At 34.4% G+C, this 22,546-nt stretch overlaps 3 protein-coding genes across 11 annotated transcripts; 1 reads left to right on the top strand and 2 right to left on the bottom strand.

The window, feature by feature from the left end:
* Positions 1–12: 12 nt before the first annotated feature.
* Positions 13–6,084, top strand: LOC18038995 (kanadaptin). 2 transcript variants are annotated; one of them, XM_006430923.2, is made up of 12 exons: positions 13–514; positions 612–697; positions 1,004–1,083; positions 1,604–1,659; positions 1,911–1,959; positions 2,373–2,519; positions 3,170–3,265; positions 3,411–3,524; positions 3,666–3,796; positions 4,062–4,303; positions 4,708–5,526; positions 5,664–6,084. In XM_006430923.2, exons 1-12 carry the CDS (start codon positions 171–173, stop codon positions 5,711–5,713), a joined length of 2,214 nt encoding a protein of 737 aa, XP_006430986.1. In that variant the 5' UTR covers positions 13–170; the 3' UTR covers positions 5,714–6,084. The 2 variants fall into 2 exon arrangements, with proteins under 2 accessions (XP_006430986.1, XP_024037644.1); XM_024181876.1 differs by lacking the exon at positions 1,004–1,083 and having other exon boundaries at positions 388–514.
* LOC18039692 (DNA-directed RNA polymerase 2, chloroplastic/mitochondrial) lies at positions 5,997–14,281 on the bottom strand. Of its 3 annotated transcripts, XM_006430925.2 has the most exons (19): positions 13,131–14,281; positions 12,603–12,821; positions 12,375–12,508; positions 12,219–12,285; positions 12,023–12,081; positions 11,401–11,518; positions 11,098–11,211; positions 10,839–10,970; positions 10,352–10,768; positions 9,720–9,770; positions 9,566–9,636; positions 8,783–8,867; positions 8,407–8,559; positions 8,222–8,296; positions 8,034–8,123; positions 7,902–7,949; positions 7,469–7,583; positions 7,270–7,373; positions 5,997–6,883 (listed from the first exon to the last, which is right to left on the bottom strand). In XM_006430925.2, the coding sequence occupies exons 1-19, from the start codon at positions 14,058–14,060 to the stop codon at positions 6,773–6,775; spliced, it is 3,093 nt and encodes a 1,030-aa protein (XP_006430988.1). In that variant the 5' UTR covers positions 14,061–14,281; the 3' UTR covers positions 5,997–6,772. The 3 variants fall into 3 exon arrangements, with proteins under 3 accessions (XP_006430988.1, XP_024037642.1, XP_024037643.1); XM_024181874.1 differs by lacking the exon at positions 7,902–7,949; XM_024181875.1 differs by lacking the exons at positions 5,997–6,883; positions 7,270–7,373 and adding an exon at positions 7,732–7,802 and having other exon boundaries at positions 7,491–7,583; positions 13,131–14,072.
* Positions 14,232–18,410, bottom strand: LOC18039691 (protein ABHD17C). Of its 6 annotated transcripts, none has more exons than XM_024181877.1 (7): positions 17,862–18,410; positions 17,267–17,303; positions 16,737–16,973; positions 16,592–16,639; positions 15,578–16,050; positions 15,376–15,459; positions 14,232–14,306 (listed from the first exon to the last, which is right to left on the bottom strand). In XM_024181877.1, exons 1-6 carry the CDS (start codon positions 18,158–18,160, stop codon positions 15,387–15,389), a joined length of 1,167 nt encoding a protein of 388 aa, XP_024037645.1. In that variant the 5' UTR covers positions 18,161–18,410; the 3' UTR covers positions 14,232–14,306; positions 15,376–15,386. The 6 variants fall into 6 exon arrangements, with proteins under 6 accessions (XP_024037645.1, XP_024037647.1, XP_006430985.1 ...); XM_024181879.1 differs by having other exon boundaries at positions 15,376–15,454; XM_024181878.1 differs by lacking the exon at positions 14,232–14,306 and adding an exon at positions 15,058–15,070.
* Between the last annotated feature and the right edge of the window lie 4,136 nt (positions 18,411–22,546).

Below are 22,546 nucleotides of genomic sequence, written 5' to 3'. Positions count from 1 at the left end.
TTACTGAGGAAAGAAGCACTTCAAAATTGTAAAACATCCACCTGACGAGAAAAGCCATTTAAGAAATAAGATAAATATTAGACCCGACCCGCTAGACCGCCGCCTCTTCCTCTCGATCCGCTAAAACGGTGAAAACCGTTCCTTGAGCAAAACTTGTTCCTTCAGACAACATGACAACCACCGACGCCGACCCCGACGCCTCCACCGTCACCGACGTGCCACCTCCGCCGCCAAAACTCCCAGCACCAGCAGAAGAGGCCCCAGCCTCCTGTTCAACAGCGACAACGACAGTAGCCCGAATGGGTCCACCTCCTCCCAAAAACCCAAACCCTAACACCGAAAATTCCTCAAACGATACACCACATCAAGAAGAGCAACCTAATTCATTTGCAGCTCCAGTGCAGAAACAGCCGAGCTCCGTGCCTTACAAGATTCCTGAATGGAGTGGGTCACCCTGCCATAAATTCTACCTTGAAGTGCTGAAAGATGGATCCATTGTTGATCAATATGACGTGTAAGTTACGTTACTTCCTTTCAACTATAATATCTTCCATTGAGCCAAATATGTAATCTTTTGATTGTTAATGTGAAATGCCATGGTTGTTGTGCAGGTGCAATAAGGGCGCGTATATGTTTGGACGAGTTGACCTCTGCGATTTTGTACTCGAGCACTCTACAATTTCTCGGTTTCATGCTGGTATGCAATTTAATTCTTGCTCTCTTCACTGCTTTTGACCTGCTCTTCTTGCTGTTAAGTTGATTTTTTCGACCTTTGAGATTGTATTTCTAACTGTTGTACCTCTGCTTGATTTAAAGAGTTTAAAAGCCAACGATTTTAGCAAACACTTAATTTCACTTGGCAGCTTATGTTTACCAATCATCCACCCACCTATAAGTAGAGTTTCATTGGCACAGATTTACTAGAAATTTTCTTTCTTTTTTCATGTGCGTTGATGATGCTAGTCACGTTGTTGTAACTTATACTAATGTTTCTCATTGCCAGTGATTCAATTTAAAAGAAGTGGAGATGCATATCTTTATGATGTGGGCAGTACTCATGGTACTTTTGTTAACAAGAACCAGGTATCAAAGTTCAAACCGCTCTTTAGTTAATGTATTTTTAAATATATCAAAGTGCACTGCATTTTTCATTAGTATCAGGTTCTTAAACGGAGATTCCTCTTTGAACTTCTTGCTGGAAGTTTCAGATTTGATTTTTCATTGGGTTGCTGTGTTAGTTCCATTTAGACTGTCAATGAAAGACCTGCTATACATTATAAAAAATTTTCAAGTTTTACTTTGTCATTTTGTTATGGTTAGTGATTTGCATTTTCAAAATCATGGTGACTATATGAGAAAAACTTGTAGCCTTTTTTTGATTGAAATCATCAAATTCAGTGTTTATGGCATTTAGAAATTAGAATTTGTTAGCTTTCTTATATGACCAAATAAAAGTTTCTTGTTTGATACTAACTTATTCTTTCTGATAATCTTTTCCGTAAAACTCTCACTCTCCCTTTTTCCTTTCTTGATTCTATATGATTATTGGTCAATTTGTAGTATCATGTTCCTGACCTCCTTTAATTGTTTTCCAATTCAACAGGTAGAGAAAAGGGTTTATGTGGACTTACACGTTGGTGATGTCATTCGTTTTGGCCAGTAAGTGAAATAATATGTGATTCTATTGACAATGTCATGTTATTTCATGTGTCAATTTTTGCTTACAAGCTCATCTATATTCCTAGTTTAGTTTGGGTCATGGTGTCACTTTTATTGATTCTTTATCTTTACTACATTTGACTTTGTGGTTCCTTTTTTTTTTTTTTGATTATATGAGACTATTACTGGGACTTTGTGGTTCTTAACTTATCTGATTAATTTCTCTATATGTTTCTGTTATTCCTTCACAGATCATCTCGACTGTACATTTTCCAAGGACCACCTGACTTGATGCCACCGGTAAGTCTTATACAAATATAGTAATTTTTGTTTGATATATATTGATCAGTTCAATATGAGATATGATATTCCCATTTTTATTAGATTAAGTTAGAAAGTAGTTTTTTTGGAATTGTTTCTGTTTTCTTTATTTTCTAGGATGCTGCTTTTTTATTCCATCTTTCCTTTCCATTTTTAATAGATTAAGATAGATACAGGGAAATTTCGTATCTCTGTTTATTAGCGCTGTTCCCTTTTTAATAACCTAAATTTTTAAATTTTTGGTGGGAGCAGGAGTGGGAGGGGGTGAATTAAAGCATTTATAGCATAAATATAGTTATTTTTCTGATGTAACAAGTTTATTGCCATAATCAATGTATCATGCGTAGTTTGCATATTTGTTTGGATTGCTATAGTGTTTTTTTTTTTCACAGGAAAAAGACTTGAACCTCATTAGAGAATCTAAGATTCAACAAGAGATATTAGATCGAGAGGATTCACTTCGACGAGCAAGACTAGACGCTTCTTGTGCTGATGGTATCTCATGGGGCATGGGAGAAGATGCTATTGAAGAAGCTGAGGTTTGTGTGGCTTTGAAATTTTAATTGACGTTGGATGGAAATGTTGGTACACAGTTTTTTGTAGAATATACATTTTAGTTTTCAAGGGGTTTGCGCAACATATTTGGAAGGCTGCATGTATGCTTTTTTGTTGTTTTACGGGCTTCTTCTCATTCATTTTTTTCCCCTAGGTTTGAAAATGCAGGGATTCTTTTTTCTTTTTTTCTTCCATTATTACGTACTTATTTGATACTTTGATAAGGAGATATTCAAATTATTGTGCATGAGTAGAATAATCCAATGTATACTTATATCCTTATACCCGTCTCTTTGCCAGCAATCTGATTGAGAAAAATTAATTTTTTTAATTGCCTTCAAGAACTTTGGTTCTCATTAGATTTCCACAGTCCTTCGAAGTGCCTTCATATAAGGCTTTTTTTTTTTTTGGGGGTGGTTTGTAGATTCCTGATTTACGTTGTAATTTTTTCTTCTCTTTCTCAATAATTATTTTCATTTTTTTAATCAAAAATTTAATTTATGAATTCTAGTCTGAATATTAGGAATTCTTACTCCAATTGCATTGTGTACAAATTCAAATGTTTTTTTTTTATGCGAAAGAAAATAATTTACTTGTTTCTGTTCCGTACTTATATGTCCTTTTGGATTTTTAGGATGAAGATGATGCAGTGACTTGGCAAACTTACAAAGGACAGCTTACAGAGAAGCAGGAAAAAACCCGTGAGAAAGTAATAAAAAGGACTCAAAAGGCAAGTGGTCCCATCTTTATAACTTATTTAACAGCATAGAAATTTCTATTATAACAAGATCTTTTATCCAGCCACTTATAAGATGACTTCTTTTCCAAATTCCAATTGTTTGATTGCCACAATATCTATGCTTTTCTGGCTACAGATTGCTCATATGAAGAGAGAAATAGATCTTATTCGTGCTAAAGACATTAGTCAAGGTGGGTTGACACAAGGGCAACAAACTCAGATTGCTCGGAATGAACAAAGAATAGCACAGGTAGGTAGCAATGCTGATGGAATGTAAATCTGCTCTTGCTTCGCTTTCATATATGTAGTCTGGTTGCTTATAGGACCAGCTTAATTCTTCTCGTCTCTCTTTCCACTTTTTCTTTCCGTTTTGACATTGTAGTTTGTATAGATCATGGAAGAACTGGAAAATTTGGAAGAGACATTAAATGAAAGTATCAGAGAAAGTTTTGGTGCACGCTCTGGAAATACATATCGTGGCAAGAAAAAAGGAATGGGAGAAGATGAAGAAGACTTCTTGAGGTAATTGGTTATCTCAAAGTTGCTTTTGAAATGGGAACTTTTTGATGATTTTAAAATGGGTAAATGGAAATGAATAAATGATTCCATTTCCTTGCCAAAATTTGGGACCTTAATGCAAAATCATTGACATGATTCTTTATTTGGTTTCACTAATATTCCAAATAACTTCCAAAATATATTCTATTGTGCATTTCCTTATTAAAAAAGATCATAATAACATAAACTAGAATAACAGTTAATGTCAGCAATATTTTTTATTGTTCAGTGATGACGATGAATTCTATGACCGGACAAAGAAGAAGCCTTCAATCCAGAAAGCTAATGAGAGCCAATCAATCGAAACTGCTGATACTCTTCTTGACAAGAGAGATGTGATCATGAAAGAAATGGAAGACAAGAAAGAGTTGTTTGAGAAAGAGAAAGACAAAATGGCATCAGAAACTGATGTAGAAACTGAATCGGGGGATGCACTCGATGCTTACATGTCTGGGCTTTCATCTCAGTTAGGTGGGGAATTTTTGCTTATGAAGAAAACCTCTCGATGCATAGTGGCTTTGATTTTCTCTTTTTTTTTAATTATTTTTTTTTTATCTGAAAGTATTTGCCCTGCCTTCTTGTTGCATAGGACTGTCTGTTATTGTTCTTATGCAATTGCTCTAGGATAAGTTGGCAAAGCAGTAGGGGTATTATGATAAGTGCCCTTTTTCTTCTACAAATAACCATTATATATATTACTTATATATTTACCAACTAATTCTGTACTATTTTCTCATCTCTTACTTCTACAACATGCTGCACATCTTTTCAAACTACAACATTTTCATTTTTTCATATTTTATTTATTACTCTTTTGGAATTATGATTGAATTATCTTACCTAACTATTTTGTCATTATCTGTGTTTGTTCTTAGTGCTTGATAAAACCATGCAACATCAGAAGGAATTGTCAACTCTCCAATCTGAGTTGGATAGGATCTTGTACTTGTTGAAATTTGCTGATCCAACAGGAGAAGCCACTAAAAGGAGAGATTCGAAAGTACAGGTAGAAAATTTTCAGAAATCTGAAAAGTCAACTACTGACATCAAGAAGAAAGCTCCCACAGAGCCAAAGAAAAGCAGTGGTTCAGGAAAACCTGTGAATGTCTCTGTCCAGAAAGAAACAACTCCAGTTACTGCTGTGGAAATAAATAAGAAGCCAGAAGCTGACAAGATTGTCAATGATGCAAATGAGGAGAAAACTTCTGCATATGCTATTCCTAAGCCCCAATGGCTTGGAGCTGTAGAGGATAGAGAGATGAAGGCGATCCAACGGGAAGATGAGGGTTTACATGTGGAAGAGTCTGAGCAATTTGTAGGCTACAAAGAAAGACAGAAAATGCTGAAGAATACTGATGATGCTTTTCTTAAGGTGGACTCTATGATTGAAGATGCCTCTGGTCTGATTATAAGGAAAAAGAACCAGGTTGACAAACCTGATGATAATACTCTTGATCAGTCAACATCCTCCTCTGCAAGAATCCAATTCAAGGCCGAGGATGCTGTGGCTCTATTATTGAAGCATAAAAGAGGGTATCATGCAGATGATGACGAAGTAAAGTCTGAAAGTCAAGAATCAGTTGGTACTAACCAATCAAGAAATGATACAAAAAGGCCGAGAAGAGTGCTTGGCCCTGAGAAGCCTGCATTTCTCAATATTGATACAGATTATGAATCATGGGTACCTCCTGAAGGTAATTCCCTTCTGTTTTTCTAATGTCTGTTGGATTAGAACCTGTTATCTTGGCGAGTTATTCTGGTTGCATTTTTTTATAATTTGGTTTTTCTTTCCTCATGATTTTATTATTGTTTTTCATGTTTCATCGTGTAGGACAATCGGGCGATGGACGAACTGCACTTAACAAGCGTTTTGGGTATTAAATTAGGATGCTGAGTCATGATTTCAGGTTTGTAACCTTAAAACGTTGCACTCTGAATTACCAAAACAGAGATGCCTTCCTTGGTGCTTTGCTGGAGGAACACAATAATACTTGTGCTGCTGTATGCCGTCATCAATCAATTTGAAAAGATTGTGCATCAATAGGAGCAAAAATGCTAAATGCACTTCTTTATTTGAGATGCAAAATTGACCGGTTGAAGTTTTTCTGTAAGATTATCAATTATGTATAGAGATGAGGAAGTTCTTAATAACAGTTTCTTCTGATTTTGTCTACCATTAGAGGAAGGGCATGTGCTTTAAGGGATCAGACAGTGTACATTAGAGTTCAGTTAACTGTCAAAGTTCATTTTCCGCACATTTTACTGCGCATTTAGACTGCAGGATTGAGAGAAATGAACTCATGAGAATTCACATGATTCTAAACATTTAACAAATAAACTCATGTATTTGGTAATATATTATCTCTACACATTATTTTCCTCTCTTTTCACTTTCCGTATGGCATGATACATAGCAAATCCATATATCTAATGGATGGATTGGCACTGAATTTGTATTACATCAGCAAGTAGGAATAAAGTCTGCTGCTTTCATCGCTTTGCATATCGAACATCATGCTCTTGTTCACATTCACCTTGTTCCCACTCACCACTATTGTCATCATCCCTCTCGTGAAACTATGATGTCAATGGAAGATACTCAGCTTTAAATCTGTAGAATTTTGACTTCTCAGCTATCAGTCAGAAGTATAGCACCATATCAGCTCCTCAAAAGTTTCTCTATGAGCGCTACATACATGCTCGAGAACTTGTATCTACATTGACTATACAAAGGCTTAAAAAGCCAAGTGGGAGAGACCTTGCTGCTTTTCCCAGATATATACAAGCATTGAGCAGCAAGGCCCCACCAAAAAATTTGCTAATAGAGCCAACTTTTGCATACCAATGCCTGCATTATTGCTAAAACTGCCAGAGATAGGAACTGATATCTACTGCAGCATGGATTTGTCCCAGTATCAGGCAGAAAGGCCCTTGCATCAATTAGTTGAAGAAATATGGCGACCCTAACACCTCTCTTAGATCAAAATCGCCCCTCTCAGGTAGAGGGGGTAATACCAATTTAGGGAAAGACTTTTGAAAGCTGTCCAATAACTGCAAAAAACAAACAATGTTCTTAGACAAACACCTCTACACTACGCAGGAATGTAGATAAGAAGTTCCTAGGTGGCATATTCATCTTCAATTTCAAAATGGTATTTAATATAAATTTCTATTCCATATTTTCTTCACTGACACAATTATCATATCTTGTACTATCCTCTACCTGCTTTGAAAATTGTGATCCAAAAATGAACTTTAAGAAGTTGAAGATAGTGTTTTACCAAGTAGTTGACAAAATTGAAATACAGAGTTTGGAGGCAATTTATAACAATAATTCCGAATTGTTACCAAAACAAGAAACAAGTACGATGATATGCAAAAACAGTATTTTATTTATCTAATTCGAAATGAGGTATTTGGGGGTGAAGATTACTTACATTCTCAAGTATTGGCATTTCATAAAGTTCAACGAACTTTTCTCTAAGAATTCTGTTCATTTCATCCACGTCACATGCATGTGTCCAATATGAATCATGAACGCCTGTTATCATACACAAATAAATACAGTAACAGGAAGTTGAAGTAAAGGAATAAGTAGAAATAAAAGGAAAAAGAAAGAAAGAAAAAACAAAGCACCTGCAAACGTTAAACCTGCCTTTCTGCAAGCAACTGCTGTCATCATCATATGAGAACCGTCAAGGGAGTGGACAAAATTTGGTGGGAAAGCCGTCCTTTGCCTTTTTACCATGACCTATAAAGAAAGGAAGACCATAACATTTAAGTTTTGGCCAGAAAGTTATGAAAAAATGAATTTAACAATGATCTCATGAAAAAATATGGATACTGATTAGACCTATTGACCATTCTTTGCAGTAAGATGATATAATCCTAGAACAAACCTTGTACTAACAAAAGAAGGTGATCACAGAACCTCACTTTCTAATAAGCCTGGCATGGGAAAGGCCCACTTCTCAACAACAAAAGCAATATGGGGAAGAAAAAAAAATCGCAAAACAAATTTGTTCCATTGTTAGGAGGTAAAAAATAAGGTCAACAGACGGCAGAGTACCTTTTCTGTTTCACGCTGTAAAGTTAAAATCTGAAGGGAAGTTTTGACCTGAAATTCGATCGATCAAAACAAATGAAATTGACTTGATAGGCATTCAAGTTTCCATAAAGTTATTAAGAATACACCACTTACAGTATGCCTCCCTAATTTCCGATAAGGTTGCACAACAGGAAGTCCAAGTGGAGTTGTCCATCTTACTGGCTGATTTTCAGATGCAATGATCTGTAAATTGTAAGCGTTTACAGTCAAAATTAATCCAATTATTATTGAAGATAGTTTAAACAAGTGTGCCAAAAGCGAAATAAAGAAAAGAAACACACCTTTGCACACTCACCAAGCCAGCTCATGATACCACGAGCAGCCTGAAACATTTCTCCTAAGGCAGTTAAAGTTACCTATTCAACCAAAAAAATGTCATCTTTCCAATAAAATAGATTCTTTTATAGACATATGGTCTCGTATTACTGGATTAAGCGATCATAGCTTAAAATGAATCCTTTCTTACCTTTGCAGCATAACAAGACGCACCAAAAAGTTCTGCCTCCTCCATGGGTGCACCACGTTCCTTCAGCCTCCTCTTGATTTGATCACGAGCACCAATATAGGTAACACCATAAACTGATGTCATTACTGTTTGCTTTACCAGTTTCCTATCCACCTAGATGATGCCCACATATCAGAATCAACTATCATATTACAAGATACAAGCACTAACCCACCAGGGTTAATGACAATCTATATTCCCCTGATAACTAAGTGTCAGTTGAATTCACAAGGATCCCTTATATATGCCTTCATCATACCTTCTGAATAACATAATGGGATAACTAGTCTAATTTCTAATTTCCCATAATCAAAATGTGAAACATTTGGGCAAAAACCTGACTCAGCAACAACTTTGCACGCAAAGCATCTGGAAATACTGCAGGATCCCTCTGCGCATCTCTCCGAATGATGACAAGAACTCTGAAAAGAAAATATGACCCCTTATCACCATATTGCTTCCCTCAAACTGACCTCATGAAGAAATATTCATATAAATGACTCATGTTTAAGAATATAAAATCAAAAAATAAAAGAACACACACAGTAAATTGTGCCTCTTTCTAATTCTCAGGTATTGCATAACCAATATTTTAGCACCAACTACAAAAGCCAGCTCATTAAGAACAGAAATTCTAATGTCAAATTGGGTTTCTGAAAGCCTTTCCCCACCACCCATTAAGCTTTACAGGACTACTTTGTCTGACAATACTTGCACGTGTCCTTATGCAAGCACATGTAAAGAAATTTGCATGCATCATCCTACCATACATACATCCATGAATAAATCTAGAAAACAAAAACTTCATTTTTCTCATATCATATCAGATGAAAAGTTAGAGCTCAGGAAATTTTTTTTAAACAGAAAATTATTTATGTTACTAAAATATAATAAAACTTTTGAGTTTGATAGAACTGATCACAACGGGTGCTTTGCTCAATAAACACATTTATCCTACAATAAACTACCTCTTTTCTTCCTTCATGACTAGGGGAAACAGAGTAGCAGAAACAAGTATAAGAAATTAAAATACATTCTTGAATCTTACCATTTTAATCGAAAATAACGAAAATTGTGACCTGAAAAGATCCTAATTTCACAAAGAGACAAATGAACTTACCTAGCAGCTATTCCTGAGTAAACGTCTGCAGGCTTCTCTCGTGCAACCAAATTGACAGCAGCTGCTCCCAACTGCCAAAAAAATTTCTGTGAGAAAATAAAAAAAGTGGAAAAGCAGCTTATCTCCAACTGCTCAAAGAAAAAGAGGCCCCTACCGTGTCTCTTCCAAGTGCAGCATAGTGTTGTAGTCCATTGCAGGAACCATCCTAGAGAAAAACAAGAGGAGAGAAACCATTCAGCACTAGAATGAAGAATCTTAAGATACATTGTACCTACTAGAATGTGTTAGAAAGATATGAACAAGCTCAGGTACTTGTTTCATATAGGAAAAGAAATTTAAGAGATTATAATTTGATAGTCTCCCATCAGAATATGGAGCAGTCTTATGATATTATAACCAAAAGAACAATTCCAGTACCTAAGCAGTTGTCAACATATACAAGTAACTTTAGCTTTTAGATTGTTTCTACCGAAAAATAAGACATAAGAAACAAATCCAATCAAGTTTAGCTATTACAACCCAAAGAAAAAGTAACACACACAAAAGCAATGCTAGAAAAAGAGTTGTGGGAGCTTTTGGCACAAACACATAATCTACCTATTTCTCATTACAGCTTTTCTTGATGCAGTAAAGAATATGTCCATAAAAGAAAACATAGCCATGAGATATCCGCAACTTAAACTTATTATCCTTTGCTCAGAGAATAATAAGGATTCAATCAAGGCAAATGATTTTAATACAAAGATACGACATGGGCAGGATAATATGAAATAACAAAGTGGGTACCTGATGAACAGGAATATGTGATATAAATGTCTCTGGAGAGGAGCTTCTCAAAGCTTCAGTAAGATTAATGCACACAGCCAGGCACTGGAATGGATCTTCCGCCTTTAACCACCACCGTCTACCTTCAAGTGGCTTATCTGCGGAATCAAATATATCATCCAAATGGTTCTCAGTGAAAGCCAATCGACCTTCATGAGATAATTTGTCCACACCACCAGCATACAGATTTGCCAGGTGTATTTTCAACCAGTGTAAACCAGACTTCCCAAGAGTGCGTCCCTCAGCAAACTCCAAGATTCCCCGACAGAGATCTGAACCGAGATGATTTAAGTAAGGATGCATGGGGTATGCACGCCCTCGAAAGTCAACATTGTGTGGGTAATAGAAACCTTCTTCATCTTTCATTTTCCGTGCTACCTACCAGCATAAAATCCTATTAGGAAATACAATGTGATTATTTGCAGTACACGACAGAAGGTGATCTTACAGAAAGCTTAAGTTCTATGTCACAACGCTGTGAATGCCTCTCTCTGTTTTCCTTTTTCACATTTCTGACTTTCCACTGCCATTTCCTAAGCTGTGCTTCATCTTCAGTTTCTGGCTTCTCTGGTAAAGGAACCTGCAATGTGGAAGTTTCTAGCTTGTCACCAAATCAAACTTATCTCAGCTAGAATATATTAAACAGCGAAAAGTGATTGCTTCAGAGCAAAAAACAAAAATAATGACAGATCAAGAGAGTAACTCACATCATTACGGTCCACCAAATCAGCAAGACGGCCACCACAACTCCATATTCTATCAAGGACACTAAGTACCCTATTATTTACCCTCCATTTGGTATTTCCAAGTGTATCCAATGCCTGCCCAGTTAATTTAGGCAAATAATTACAGCATTCTTTCTAAAGCAGAATTTGGCAGATGAACTAACCATATCTGAACACCAGCATATACAGCTGGCATCCAATCCCATGGCCAAGTGTCAGATTAAACAGCAAATATTACAGAAACAACAACAATAATAATACAGCAAATACAAATATCCTTCATACCTCAAAAACTGGTTCTAGTTGCTTCTTCGGAGTCCTCTTAACTGTGTCTCGTTGTTGTTTAGCTCCATGCGTGCGCATGACATAGGAAGGTAAGAAAAAGTGTGCTCCTTTGTCATAACTGCAAAGGACAAAAAGAAAAAAATAACTGCCACAGTTTATAAAGAATTAACAATGCACCCTGAAGTAAATGATCTGGCAAGCTATTCTGACACAAAAAGCATGTTGAACTTCCACAAATCTATGTCGCCCCATTAATAAGCAATGTTGGATTGTTAAGTTATGAGAATTTCTGTCTTCAAATGCACATGTACTAATTCTTTTGGTGCTCGATTGCCAACTTCTCCATCATGATTTTATGTAAGAGGAATACCAATCCTTCAGCAAGGGAAACTCGCTGACACTAGAAACTCGTAAAAGTAGCTCAAGCTAGGAGTGCCAATTGCATTAACATGGCTGACAATGGTTTGCTAAACGTTTGAAGAAAAAACACGGAACGTCCCCCAACAACAAACTGTCTTGTGTAAACATAAGTACTTCTTTGTCCAAGGCTTGAAGTCAAAATGATCATATGCACAAGTAATAGAAAAGGCAGAAACACTAATGACATGAAATCGGAAGATACCCTGTCCACTTGACTGGAGGCACCAACATTGGCATATAAGGAATCACCATGTGTCTTGCCTGCTTAAGAAACAACTCTTATGATTCCTTATATAAGGAAAGTGGAAGAAAGAAAATTCACAACTTAAAAAGTTTGAAAACATGGAACTTCAATATCTTAAGTATAAAGAAATGGAACAATAACAGGATTCACTCACAGTTCTCTCTAGTCCTTTCAGAACCAGTGGGTTACATTCAATGACACCATATTTTTTGGAACCACCTCTGTTCAAAGAAAAGCCCAAAGCACATGTTAGAGATGATCCTAAGGAAACATAAACCTGTAATAGCAACAGCAAGGACTGACTACTTACTTAGTTTCTTTTGACACAGTTCTTAACGTGTGTGTAAATGCAGGAAAAATGTCGGGTGGAGCATCAACTAACTGATCAGCCGGTGACTGTATATAAGCAGTCTGAGTCAACAATTCAATAACACGGCTTCCAACCTGGAGAGTACAAGAATGGAGATAAAAAATTTATGAAGCATATAATCAAAGAGGAAGCAAAGTTTTACTAATGATGACAAGAGATCGTGTAAACCTTTGCTCTAGCATCCTGACCCCAAGGTTTGAAATCATCCTGGCCTTTCACAATCCGCCTCACAGCTGGCAGCTTTTGCTTCTTAATTAAATCGGTGACCTTTTTTCTCAGCTTTTCTTGTTCTGTAGTTACAGTATTAGATTCATCTCCTTCTTCATCTTCCTTGTTTTTAGTTTCATTTTTCTTTTTCGTTTTCTCCAAAAACTTGTGGATTCTGACCTGAACAATTACAGCAATAGCAATAGATTAATGCTCAATTCAAAAGAAAAGAGAAGGGGAAGGTTGGACGAAGTGAAGCTTAAAATTTGTTTCCTCAGATCCTCATTCTCAAAGGTTAAAAAATATCCATGGTTCTACTTTCTCACTATTATAGTAAATTAAACTGAAATTACTTATCATTACCTAGGCCTAGCTAGAGAGAAAAGAAAACTTCAACTGAAAAGCTCAATCATACTAGAACAATATAACATCACTTGATTAATCAAACAGCGAATAAAAACAACCAAAACAACATCCAATCTCACCCACCTCTTGCTCAATGGCATCACCAATTATGCATGCAGCCTGTACAACTCGAGCTCGTCCATGTTCACCTCCCGTCATCAACAGCCCCATCAACTTATGCATTGTAATAACTGCCATCATATCAGCCGGCAACTGATCAAAATATGGAGCATATGCCACCTTATGCTTTGCCATTCTACATCTCTCTTGCTCCTTAGCAATAGCATCCCTCAAAGGTTCAAACCATCCAAGAAACAATGACTTCATATAAGGCAAATTCGGTGCAAGTTTTTGTTCACACATATCCATTAAAAGCTCCCTATACTCATTTGCTGCTTGTTCCCATGCCTCGGTCTCAATCTTCACTTGCCTCATCTTCAACATTCGATACTTCCCAGATCCCATTCCCCTTGCAACTCTTCGCCTGTTTCTTCCACCCCCATTCTCACCCTCTCTTTGTTCTTCCTTCTTCATTTCTTGCAACAGCTCTTGAATTTCTTCAACAATTGACACATCCTCTTCAACGTCAGTTGAAGACACAGCCTCAGCTACAGTTGCATACCCTCTAGGACACCAAAAATTATCATTTTTCAAAACACCAAAACTTGTCCTCCCCATATAATCCTCATGATTCAATATTTCACCAATCCGACCGGAACCCACTTCATGAATACCCCTAGGAACCATATCTAAACACCCAAATTTAACCTTCTCACGAAGAATTGAATCCTGAGAAATGCCTAAAAAACTGTAAGCACGTGAAAAGGGTTTCTTCAAATGTAGTGAAATGGCTTGTTTGGCAACGTTCCTCCACATAACTGAGGAAATCTTTTCTGGGCTAGGAAAACGAATTGTAGGTTTATTGTTATTATAATTGTTATGATTATAATAACAAACAGGCAAGTGATCGAATTTATTCGCGGAGAAGAATATTGGGGTTTTGTTATTGGACATCAAATGATGGGAGAATTTGAGAAACGGAAATGATGGAATCTAAGTGGAATTGGAATGGCCGTGTAGTGAAATGGAATAGGACTGTGAAGGATTTTGTGGAAGGAAATGAATTCATAGAGAATTGAAAAGAGAGTTTCAGTGAGAAGTAGCCGCCTTTAAACCCTCCTTAAACCTTCTTTTGGATTATCTAATTCTACATTCTTCGATATTTTGTCCGTTGAGTTTTAGCACTTGCTGGCTTGATAACTGAAATGACAAAAGCATGGGGGTTTATCATCAATTTTGAATTATTTAGGGTGCATTTTGGCACCGGTTTTTGAACTCTCATTTTGTCTCGTTATGAAAAATAAAAAAGTGAAAAATGCGGCCAACCGGTCTTTGGGACCTTCACAGTTAAGTAGAATTAAAAGGATAAGAGTTAGGAATCCTTTTAAACTCAAATTCACTCAATTAAATATTATACATATCTGCGAGGTATGTACTAAAAAATTTGTGTGTAATATGTAATCAGTATTAAAAAAAATAAAAAATGTATTTCACATCACTTATTTTGCACATATTTCTGTTTTTAATGAAAATGTAATTATCTCATTTTTGTTAATAATCGTACAATATAGCATTAAAGTATTTTTAGTATTTATTTTAAAATTTTCAAAAATAAAAAAATTCAATTTAAATAAAATTATTTTATATTAGATTTTATATTTAATTAATTTATGAATTGAACAAAATAAAAAAATTAATCTATAAATCATTTTATAAAATAGTGAATCAAATATGAATTGAATCAAATCCGTATTCGATCTGCATACATATGAATTGAATTTAAATTGAATTTATCGATCCGCAAATTGAATTGAATTAAAAATTTATAATCCGTAAAATCATGAATAAAATATAAATTAATGTACAATCCATAAAATTTGATCCGTGTACACCCAAAATGCTGGCATGAAAAAAAGTGCATTATTTTTTCAATTTTATTGGAACACTGCTGCTGGCAAAATGGCCTGTCAATATGAACACTTTTCAGGAGCGACACACCCAAAGTACAATCAATCTGCAATAAGAGTCTGAATAAACCAGAACATGAATGCAAATACATGTAAAGATAGAGAGGTCGCAAGTGAGATTTATTAGCCCGTAAAGACAAATAAACCGTAATACATAATTTTGCTGATAAATTAATTTCCTATGTTAACTCAAAAGATTGGATAATAAACAATAACACATTTTTTCTATCACCCAAACAGCTCCACTAACCAATTAAATAAATAAAAGCGAAGCAAAATACAACTGCTATCCACGGACTGACCTTTCTTCTTCCTACATACTTGTTGCTGTAGGCTTGAAACAATCAATATTGCATAGTTTGACTGATCTCATCATGCCACCTAACCTGCCACGGGCAATTCAGTTTCAACTAGACTTGTACAAACTTGTGCCACCATATGGGCACAACTGGTTCAGAAAAGCTAAATGGATAAAAATTCTCATGTAGTTAAAAAATTACTTACCGGTCAATGCTGTTTCTCGCTTTCTCCGGTGGGTCTGTGCCGTTAATTGATTTCTCGGGGTGATCCACGCTTTTTCTTGATTTTTCTCTCCTATCAATGCTGGTTCTTGATTTCTCTTTCCCATCAACGCTGGTTCTTGATTTCTCTCTTCGGTCAGTGCTTTGTCTCGGTTTATCTCCTTGGTCGGTACTCAGCCTGTACTTCTCCCTCTGATCTATAATTGGTGTGGATGTGTCTCTAAAATCTGTGCTCTTTCGGTGATTCCCTGGTTGATCCATAGTCAGCGCAGATCCGTTTCTCGAATGTGATTTCTCAATGGCTGATATGAACTTTTTTAGATGCTTGATGTATTGGGGATAAAGCTCCAAGTCACAATGGTTGCCCCCTTTGATCCATAATGGTTCATACTTCTCTTTGCAGAGTTCCCACAGCTGCTTACCATGGGACCAATCCACAACATCATCGGCAGTTCCCTGCAAGAGGCACAAGGAACCACAAAGCAAGAAGTTCACTCATGAGCTTGCTTCCCCAAAACCACTCCACATTGCATGAAACCAAATAGTGCAAGATTGATATCACTTCATGAACAGAAACATTGAATAATGGCTGATATGTTCAAGTTATGCAAATTTATATCAAGATGGGGTACCATTTCAAATCTTGACAATAAAAAGTGCATGCATTTAGACCTTCAAATCCAATGGCCATTCCAGAGTATGGTATATTCACATACGATGGTTAAAGTTGACAGATTTTGTGATTATCTTATAGTCTTTCTCAGTTGATATGGAAAAGGCCAACTGGAAATGAGCCCATAAGAATTTTGAAAGACAGTTGAGTTTCCTGGTGAATAAAGTTTATAGGGGCTTAGAAAGAAACAGAAAGAATCCGAGGAGGGAGTATGTGAAGCAAGGGCTCAGATGGCAAATGTTCAGAAAATAGCACACACCTAAACACCACATTATCTAAGAGCAGTAGCGTTAACTAACGCCTCATAAGTGGAAAAGTACGTACATGAATCACCAGGACTGGACAACCGACCAATGGTATTTTATCAATGTTCTGCACCATAAATAGAAACAATCAATAAAATATAGTTATTTTACTAAAAGGCAATGCATCAAAGTTTCTGAAATTTCAAAATCTATAGAGAAAAAACCTTGTAAATGTCAAACCAGTATGTTCGTTTCACCGGATACATGACTCGAATACCAGACAAGATTGGACTGTGGAGAATTACAGCCCTCAATCTTGGTAGCCGGGTTGCCAAATCTAGAGTGGGTCCACTCCCCACTGATTGCCCATACAAGATAACATCTTCCTCCTCCACCCCATATTTTTCTTCAAGGCATCTATATACAGCTTCTATGTCATAATAAGTGTTCTGCTCACTTGGCTGGTCAAAGAGTATGAAAGCTATATTTCAGCAATCATAAACAGAGATTCAAAAATCAATTAATCTTGGTAGCAGAAAAACAGTGGTATGCTAAAACACTGTTTTAGTTTCCACTATGAACACTTAACCGAGCATAAAACAGGATCAAAACTCCAAAATCATATGGTTGCCTTTCTTATCCTCCATTTTCTCAACTAAAAAAACAATTACTAACAGAAAAAAAACTGAAATTCAAAATTCTTGTTTCCTCATTTTTCTCAGCAACCAAACACAAGAAAATCCAAAAACCATACCTTCCCAGTAGACTGCCCATACCCAGAATAATCATACCTGCATAAACCCTCCACAAATTCAGTGACTTTATTCGTAACAGTAATAAAGTGTACACATCAAAGCACCCTGTGCACACACACAGACATACACATCATAACTTACTTGGTCAATGTATTTAAGGGATGTTTGGAATTTGATGTGTGTGGCTTTTAATTCATAGCTACTGTGGAATAAAATCATTATTAGTCGAGAACTATTATGTGTGTATCTCTGCTTTCAAAATTAAGTAGAAGTACAACCGTTACAAGCATACTCTTAATCACCACTAACTTTGGAGTCAAGGGTATGTACCAATTGTTGTCCAAACCTTGAAAGCACAACTAACGTGTTATAAACAATTTTCCTTAGATAGCTAATGTTTACCAATTACAACTATCCAGATTCTATTCCACAGCAACAGCAAATTAAGAGCCTCATTCACTTCTATTCCAAACATATCCTAAAATATGACTACCGTGATCCACTGTACTGAATTTGCAAACTTGACTAGTAATTTTATCTTCATTTTAAAAGCATGCAAATTGAGATAATTCGAAAAATTAAATCTGTACTGACCCCATCAAGTTAACTCGAAGATGAGCACTGAGTTCATAAAACAACTCGTACATGTGACCCAGATCAGCGGCGTTACCGTGAGAGTAAAGCAAAGTCAACTTAGCAGTAGGATTCTTAATGTACACCGCCACCACTTGATTCCCTCTCTTAGTATCAAGTCTCAAAACGTCGACGGTTTCCCTCGCCGCCACTCCCGACATACCCAGCTTCCCTTTCACCACCTCCTCCAGCTCGTACGCTGGCGGACTCGGCGGAAAAAACGCGAACTTCGCCGCCATCGTCGACGTGACCGCCCCCATCCTTTATGAAAACTTAAAAAATCAAAAATTAAAACTTTAATCCTTTTTCGAAGTCGTTTGGTCAAAACATGGTCAAATCTAAGGAGAATATGTTTTGAACTGAAGTGGGTAGGAGAGAAATGAGCTAAAAAAGATTATTAGGAGGAGCTTCGGAGTGTTTGGACGGCGAGAAAGTGAGGGAAAGCGAAAAAAAGTGTAAATTTCTTTTTTTCCAGTGGGAAAGTGGAGGATATTCCGGCGAAAGATAGGAAAGAAGCACGTGTCATTTATAATTAAAGCTCTGGGAAATTATCTGGTGATGGTGATGTTTTGATTGAAAAGGGTAAAGTTACGTGATACTATGACACGTGTCGAAGTAGGGCAAATGAAGCATTTATTTGTTGGACTTGACTAGCTTACAGAATCTGTAAGCTACAGACTGCAGCATCAGTCGTTGGATGTGGTTAGATGTGGAGTGAGAAACTAAACAATAGAAGATCGGATGGTGTGTATTCTTGTCATAAGATGCCAGCTGAATTTTGGATTTTCTCCAGCCTTTTCTATTTTTTAATTAGGGTAACTATGCCGGGTCCCTCAGATTTTCTATTTTCTTGAAAAAGGACATACTTTTTCAATTTGTATGGAATGTCCTCCTAGTGTTGTGTGATATAATATAAATATCCTTGAATAATAATGGTATCTAATATAGATATTACAACAACAAAAATTTAAAAAAAATTAAATTGAAAATATAATAAATGAGCAAAACACTTTTGAATAATTCTGATAATTATGTTCAACTAGTATTTTAAGTTTTTTACACAATTAATAAATGGGTGGGGCTTTTTGAACCCACTAATTTACTCAATAAACCCACTTTTAAAAATAATTTTTAATCATTAAAATACCCCTAAATTAAATTACAGTTATGGACACTAGAATATAATTAAAAAAAAAACAAAATTTTTACTCTTTAAACCCATCTTTATATTCAACATAGTTTTATAGAACCCTAATCAAATTTTCATTAAACCCTAATCAATCAAGAGGTGGGATTCTTCTCTCAAGCCATATATATTGTTAAATAGGCACATGTGAGTTGATTCAAAGTAACAAAATTAATTGTTATTGATTTGATGGATATTGATTTTATGTAGGATTAATTGTTTAATTGTTATGATTCGTTTGGGAATGACCCCTCACTCAAAATTGTTTAATTAATATTGATGATTAAATTTTCAATTAATAATCAATTATTGTTTTTTCCCAAATTCTGAAAAAATTATTTTTTCTCAAATTCCTCATATTAGATTTTCATACCATCATACAAGATTTTTCTCACCACTATAATATAACTCAAAAAAATAATTTCATGATGACAACTATTTTCTCCATTTAGAATGTTTTGATTCATTTGTCCTTGAACGAGGGCCATTCACTCAAAATTGATTATTAAGTTTTCAATTAATAATCAATTTCCAATCTAATGGGTTTATAAATGAATATTATGGGTTTAATGAGTAAAATCACTATTATTATAAAAACTGGGTTTAGAAAGGGCATATTAGGTATTTTAGTGGGTTTACTGAGTAAAATTTAAAATTTTTAAATTTAAAGATGGGTTTATTTAGTAAATAGGTTTATTGAGTAAATTGGTGGGTTCAAATAGCCCCACCCTTAATAAATTAGTTTAGTTTGTATTATCTTCAGTTTCAAAAAAATAAAATAAAATAAAAAATACACAAACACAACAATATGAATCAAAATGCCATGTCATCCATAGTTAGTCATAAATATGTAAAAGATCAGGGAGTTTATTGTTATTATGACATTTTCTTTAATTTATTGTTTTTGTGGCCGTCGGATTAATGTAGTCTACGGTGAGATTTGTAACGGCTAGCTGGAAAAAGACGTGTATGGACAGGTCCGTCACCAGGCGGTGATTTTAGGATTCTTGTTTTTTATTGCTCAGTTGTTTTGTGGCCTTATTAGGCACTCACTCACGGCTTGCCTTTTTCGCTCTCCAGAAAGTCCTTTTTCTTTACGTTAACAAAATGATAATTTCAGTAAAATATAAATTTTAATATGTTAAAAATTATTTTTTTAGTTATTAATATATCAAAAATTTATCTATTAATAATATTCTTATTTTATTAAAATGACAATGCTCTCACTCAAATATATATAAGTACGTGTATTTTTTTAATGCAACATAATATTAATTCATACATTTTTATAATTAATTAAATAATGACTCTATTAAATTATATAATTTAATAGTATGTTCATATGAAAAAAAAAATGTGAGAAAAGGATTATACGTACATACATACACTTTGTAATTAAAGATTCTTGAATGATGTTGTATTTAAAGTTTTTGTTGTCACAATAAATGATTAAAAACAGTTGGTTTATTCGGTAAGGTTTAACTATTAAAAAAAAATTGATAATATCATTTTGATACTTTCAAAAACACTCTTATATAGTTTTTTTTTTTTAAAAAAAAAGAAACTTTGAGTTGGATTGTTTTTGTAAATTCATCTTAATATACAATATCAAAAACTAACATTGTTTTGCCCATATGTTGGGTCTTTAAAATTTCAACACAACTCATATCTGATCTAAAATTCTTACATCATATTATGTGACGTTATTAAATTGGGAAGTTTGTGTTTTTCCTTTTTTTAAAATACTAATATTGATCCTTAAGTATCACATTTATTAGTAATATCTATGAACACTTTATTGCCATCATTTGAATTAATTATTATTCATTATTCACTTGATTAATCAAATAATAAAAAGATCGTAACATTTTTATCTTTTTTAATACTAAAAACTAAATTGTTTTAAGATAAGATCTATGGGTTTGCACGCGAAAACAATAAATTAATCAAAATGATACTCATAGAATCAATAATAGCCTCGCCTTTGCAAGCTTCGAACTTTTTTTTTATACATAATAATATTGAAACATGCATCCTTTTGCTAAATTATATGCATAAGATCACACAGCCAGCAAATAATGATAAATAAATTTAAGTAATCATATGGGCAGCCATTAATTAATGTGCACAAGTGAATCTCCTCTCCGCATCATTTTTTTGACTTTTGCTTTGGGATAAGGGAGCCGACATTTTTGCATAATCGTCTGAGTTTCACCTGGATGCATTTTTTGCGAAATTATTTTCTCAAAAACAAAATAATTTTTTAATGTAAATTTGAAAGTATTTAGTGAAAAATTACCTTTAAATAATCTAATTTACTAATTAAACATATAAAGTTTGGAATTTTATTAATTTCATACCTTTTTAAAAATTTGTTTATTTACTTTTTATAACTTATGTATAATTTTTAAACATTTACATCTGAAACAAAAATTTAAATTTTTGTGACTTTCATTTGGATGGAAAAATGTCTAAATATGAAGTTTATATTATATTCTAAAACATCTCTAATAAATATAATTATTATATAAATTAACAATAACATAAATGTCAAATGACTAGCTTTAAAATATTTTTAAATTATAAAAATAAATTAGATGCCACTTATATTCATATAATAGGAAAAAAAAATCATTCGAACATTTGTATTCAAACTCATTCACACTTTAGGAAAATTCAAACCTATAAAAAATAAACGCTACCTAAAATAATGTTATTTTGTTTAGTCACAAGGTTTTATTACATTTTGTATTTTTTTTCTTTTACAATTTTAAAATTAGAGGTGGACAAAGCTTAGATATAATTTTTAACTTATATTTTTTTTTAGGGGCATTAAACTTAGTTGTCAGTCAAATGTAGGAAATAAAAAGCCACACAACCTATGAAATTAAAAAAATGAAAATCATTTAGAGATAGAGAGGATATAACAAATACAATAGATATTAGACGATACAAGTTTTGTATAAAAAGCAAAGTAGGTTCCATTTGAATGAATAATGAATTATTGGAGAATTTGTTTATTTTTTAAGAACAAACACACGCGCTGGTAAATGCCAAAAGGAAAAATATAAAATGGAATTATATATATTCCAACCTCTCAACTCTTTCATGCCAAACAATTTGAAATATTCAAATGGATTTAAAATAAAATATAATCTATGCCATCGCTTTTATGTTCCTTTGAACTTGTTTTCAAGATTATACTTGTAAAAAATGTTGTGTTTGTAATGTGTATATATACATAATGACTTTTTTAATTCTTTATTTTTCATAAACAAAATATTCATATCTATTCATACCACAAACCAACTAATTTTTACTTAAACATCCGTAGAATTATAAAGACAGATGAGGCAAATTTGATGACGAACACCTATAATTCTTCAATCAAATTGAATTTTGCACAAATGATACGTTTAAAATAAAATTCAAACCATCACACATGGTTGTACACTTGCAG

The sequence above is a fragment of the Citrus clementina genome, unplaced genomic scaffold, assembly GCF_000493195.1.
Source record: "Citrus clementina cultivar Clemenules unplaced genomic scaffold, Citrus_clementina_v1.0 scaffold_6, whole genome shotgun sequence".
Classification (NCBI taxonomy): Eukaryota; Viridiplantae; Streptophyta; class Magnoliopsida; order Sapindales; family Rutaceae; genus Citrus; species Citrus x clementina.
Note: the sequence above shows the minus strand (reverse complement) of the source record. Positions and strands in the feature narration are given on the sequence as shown.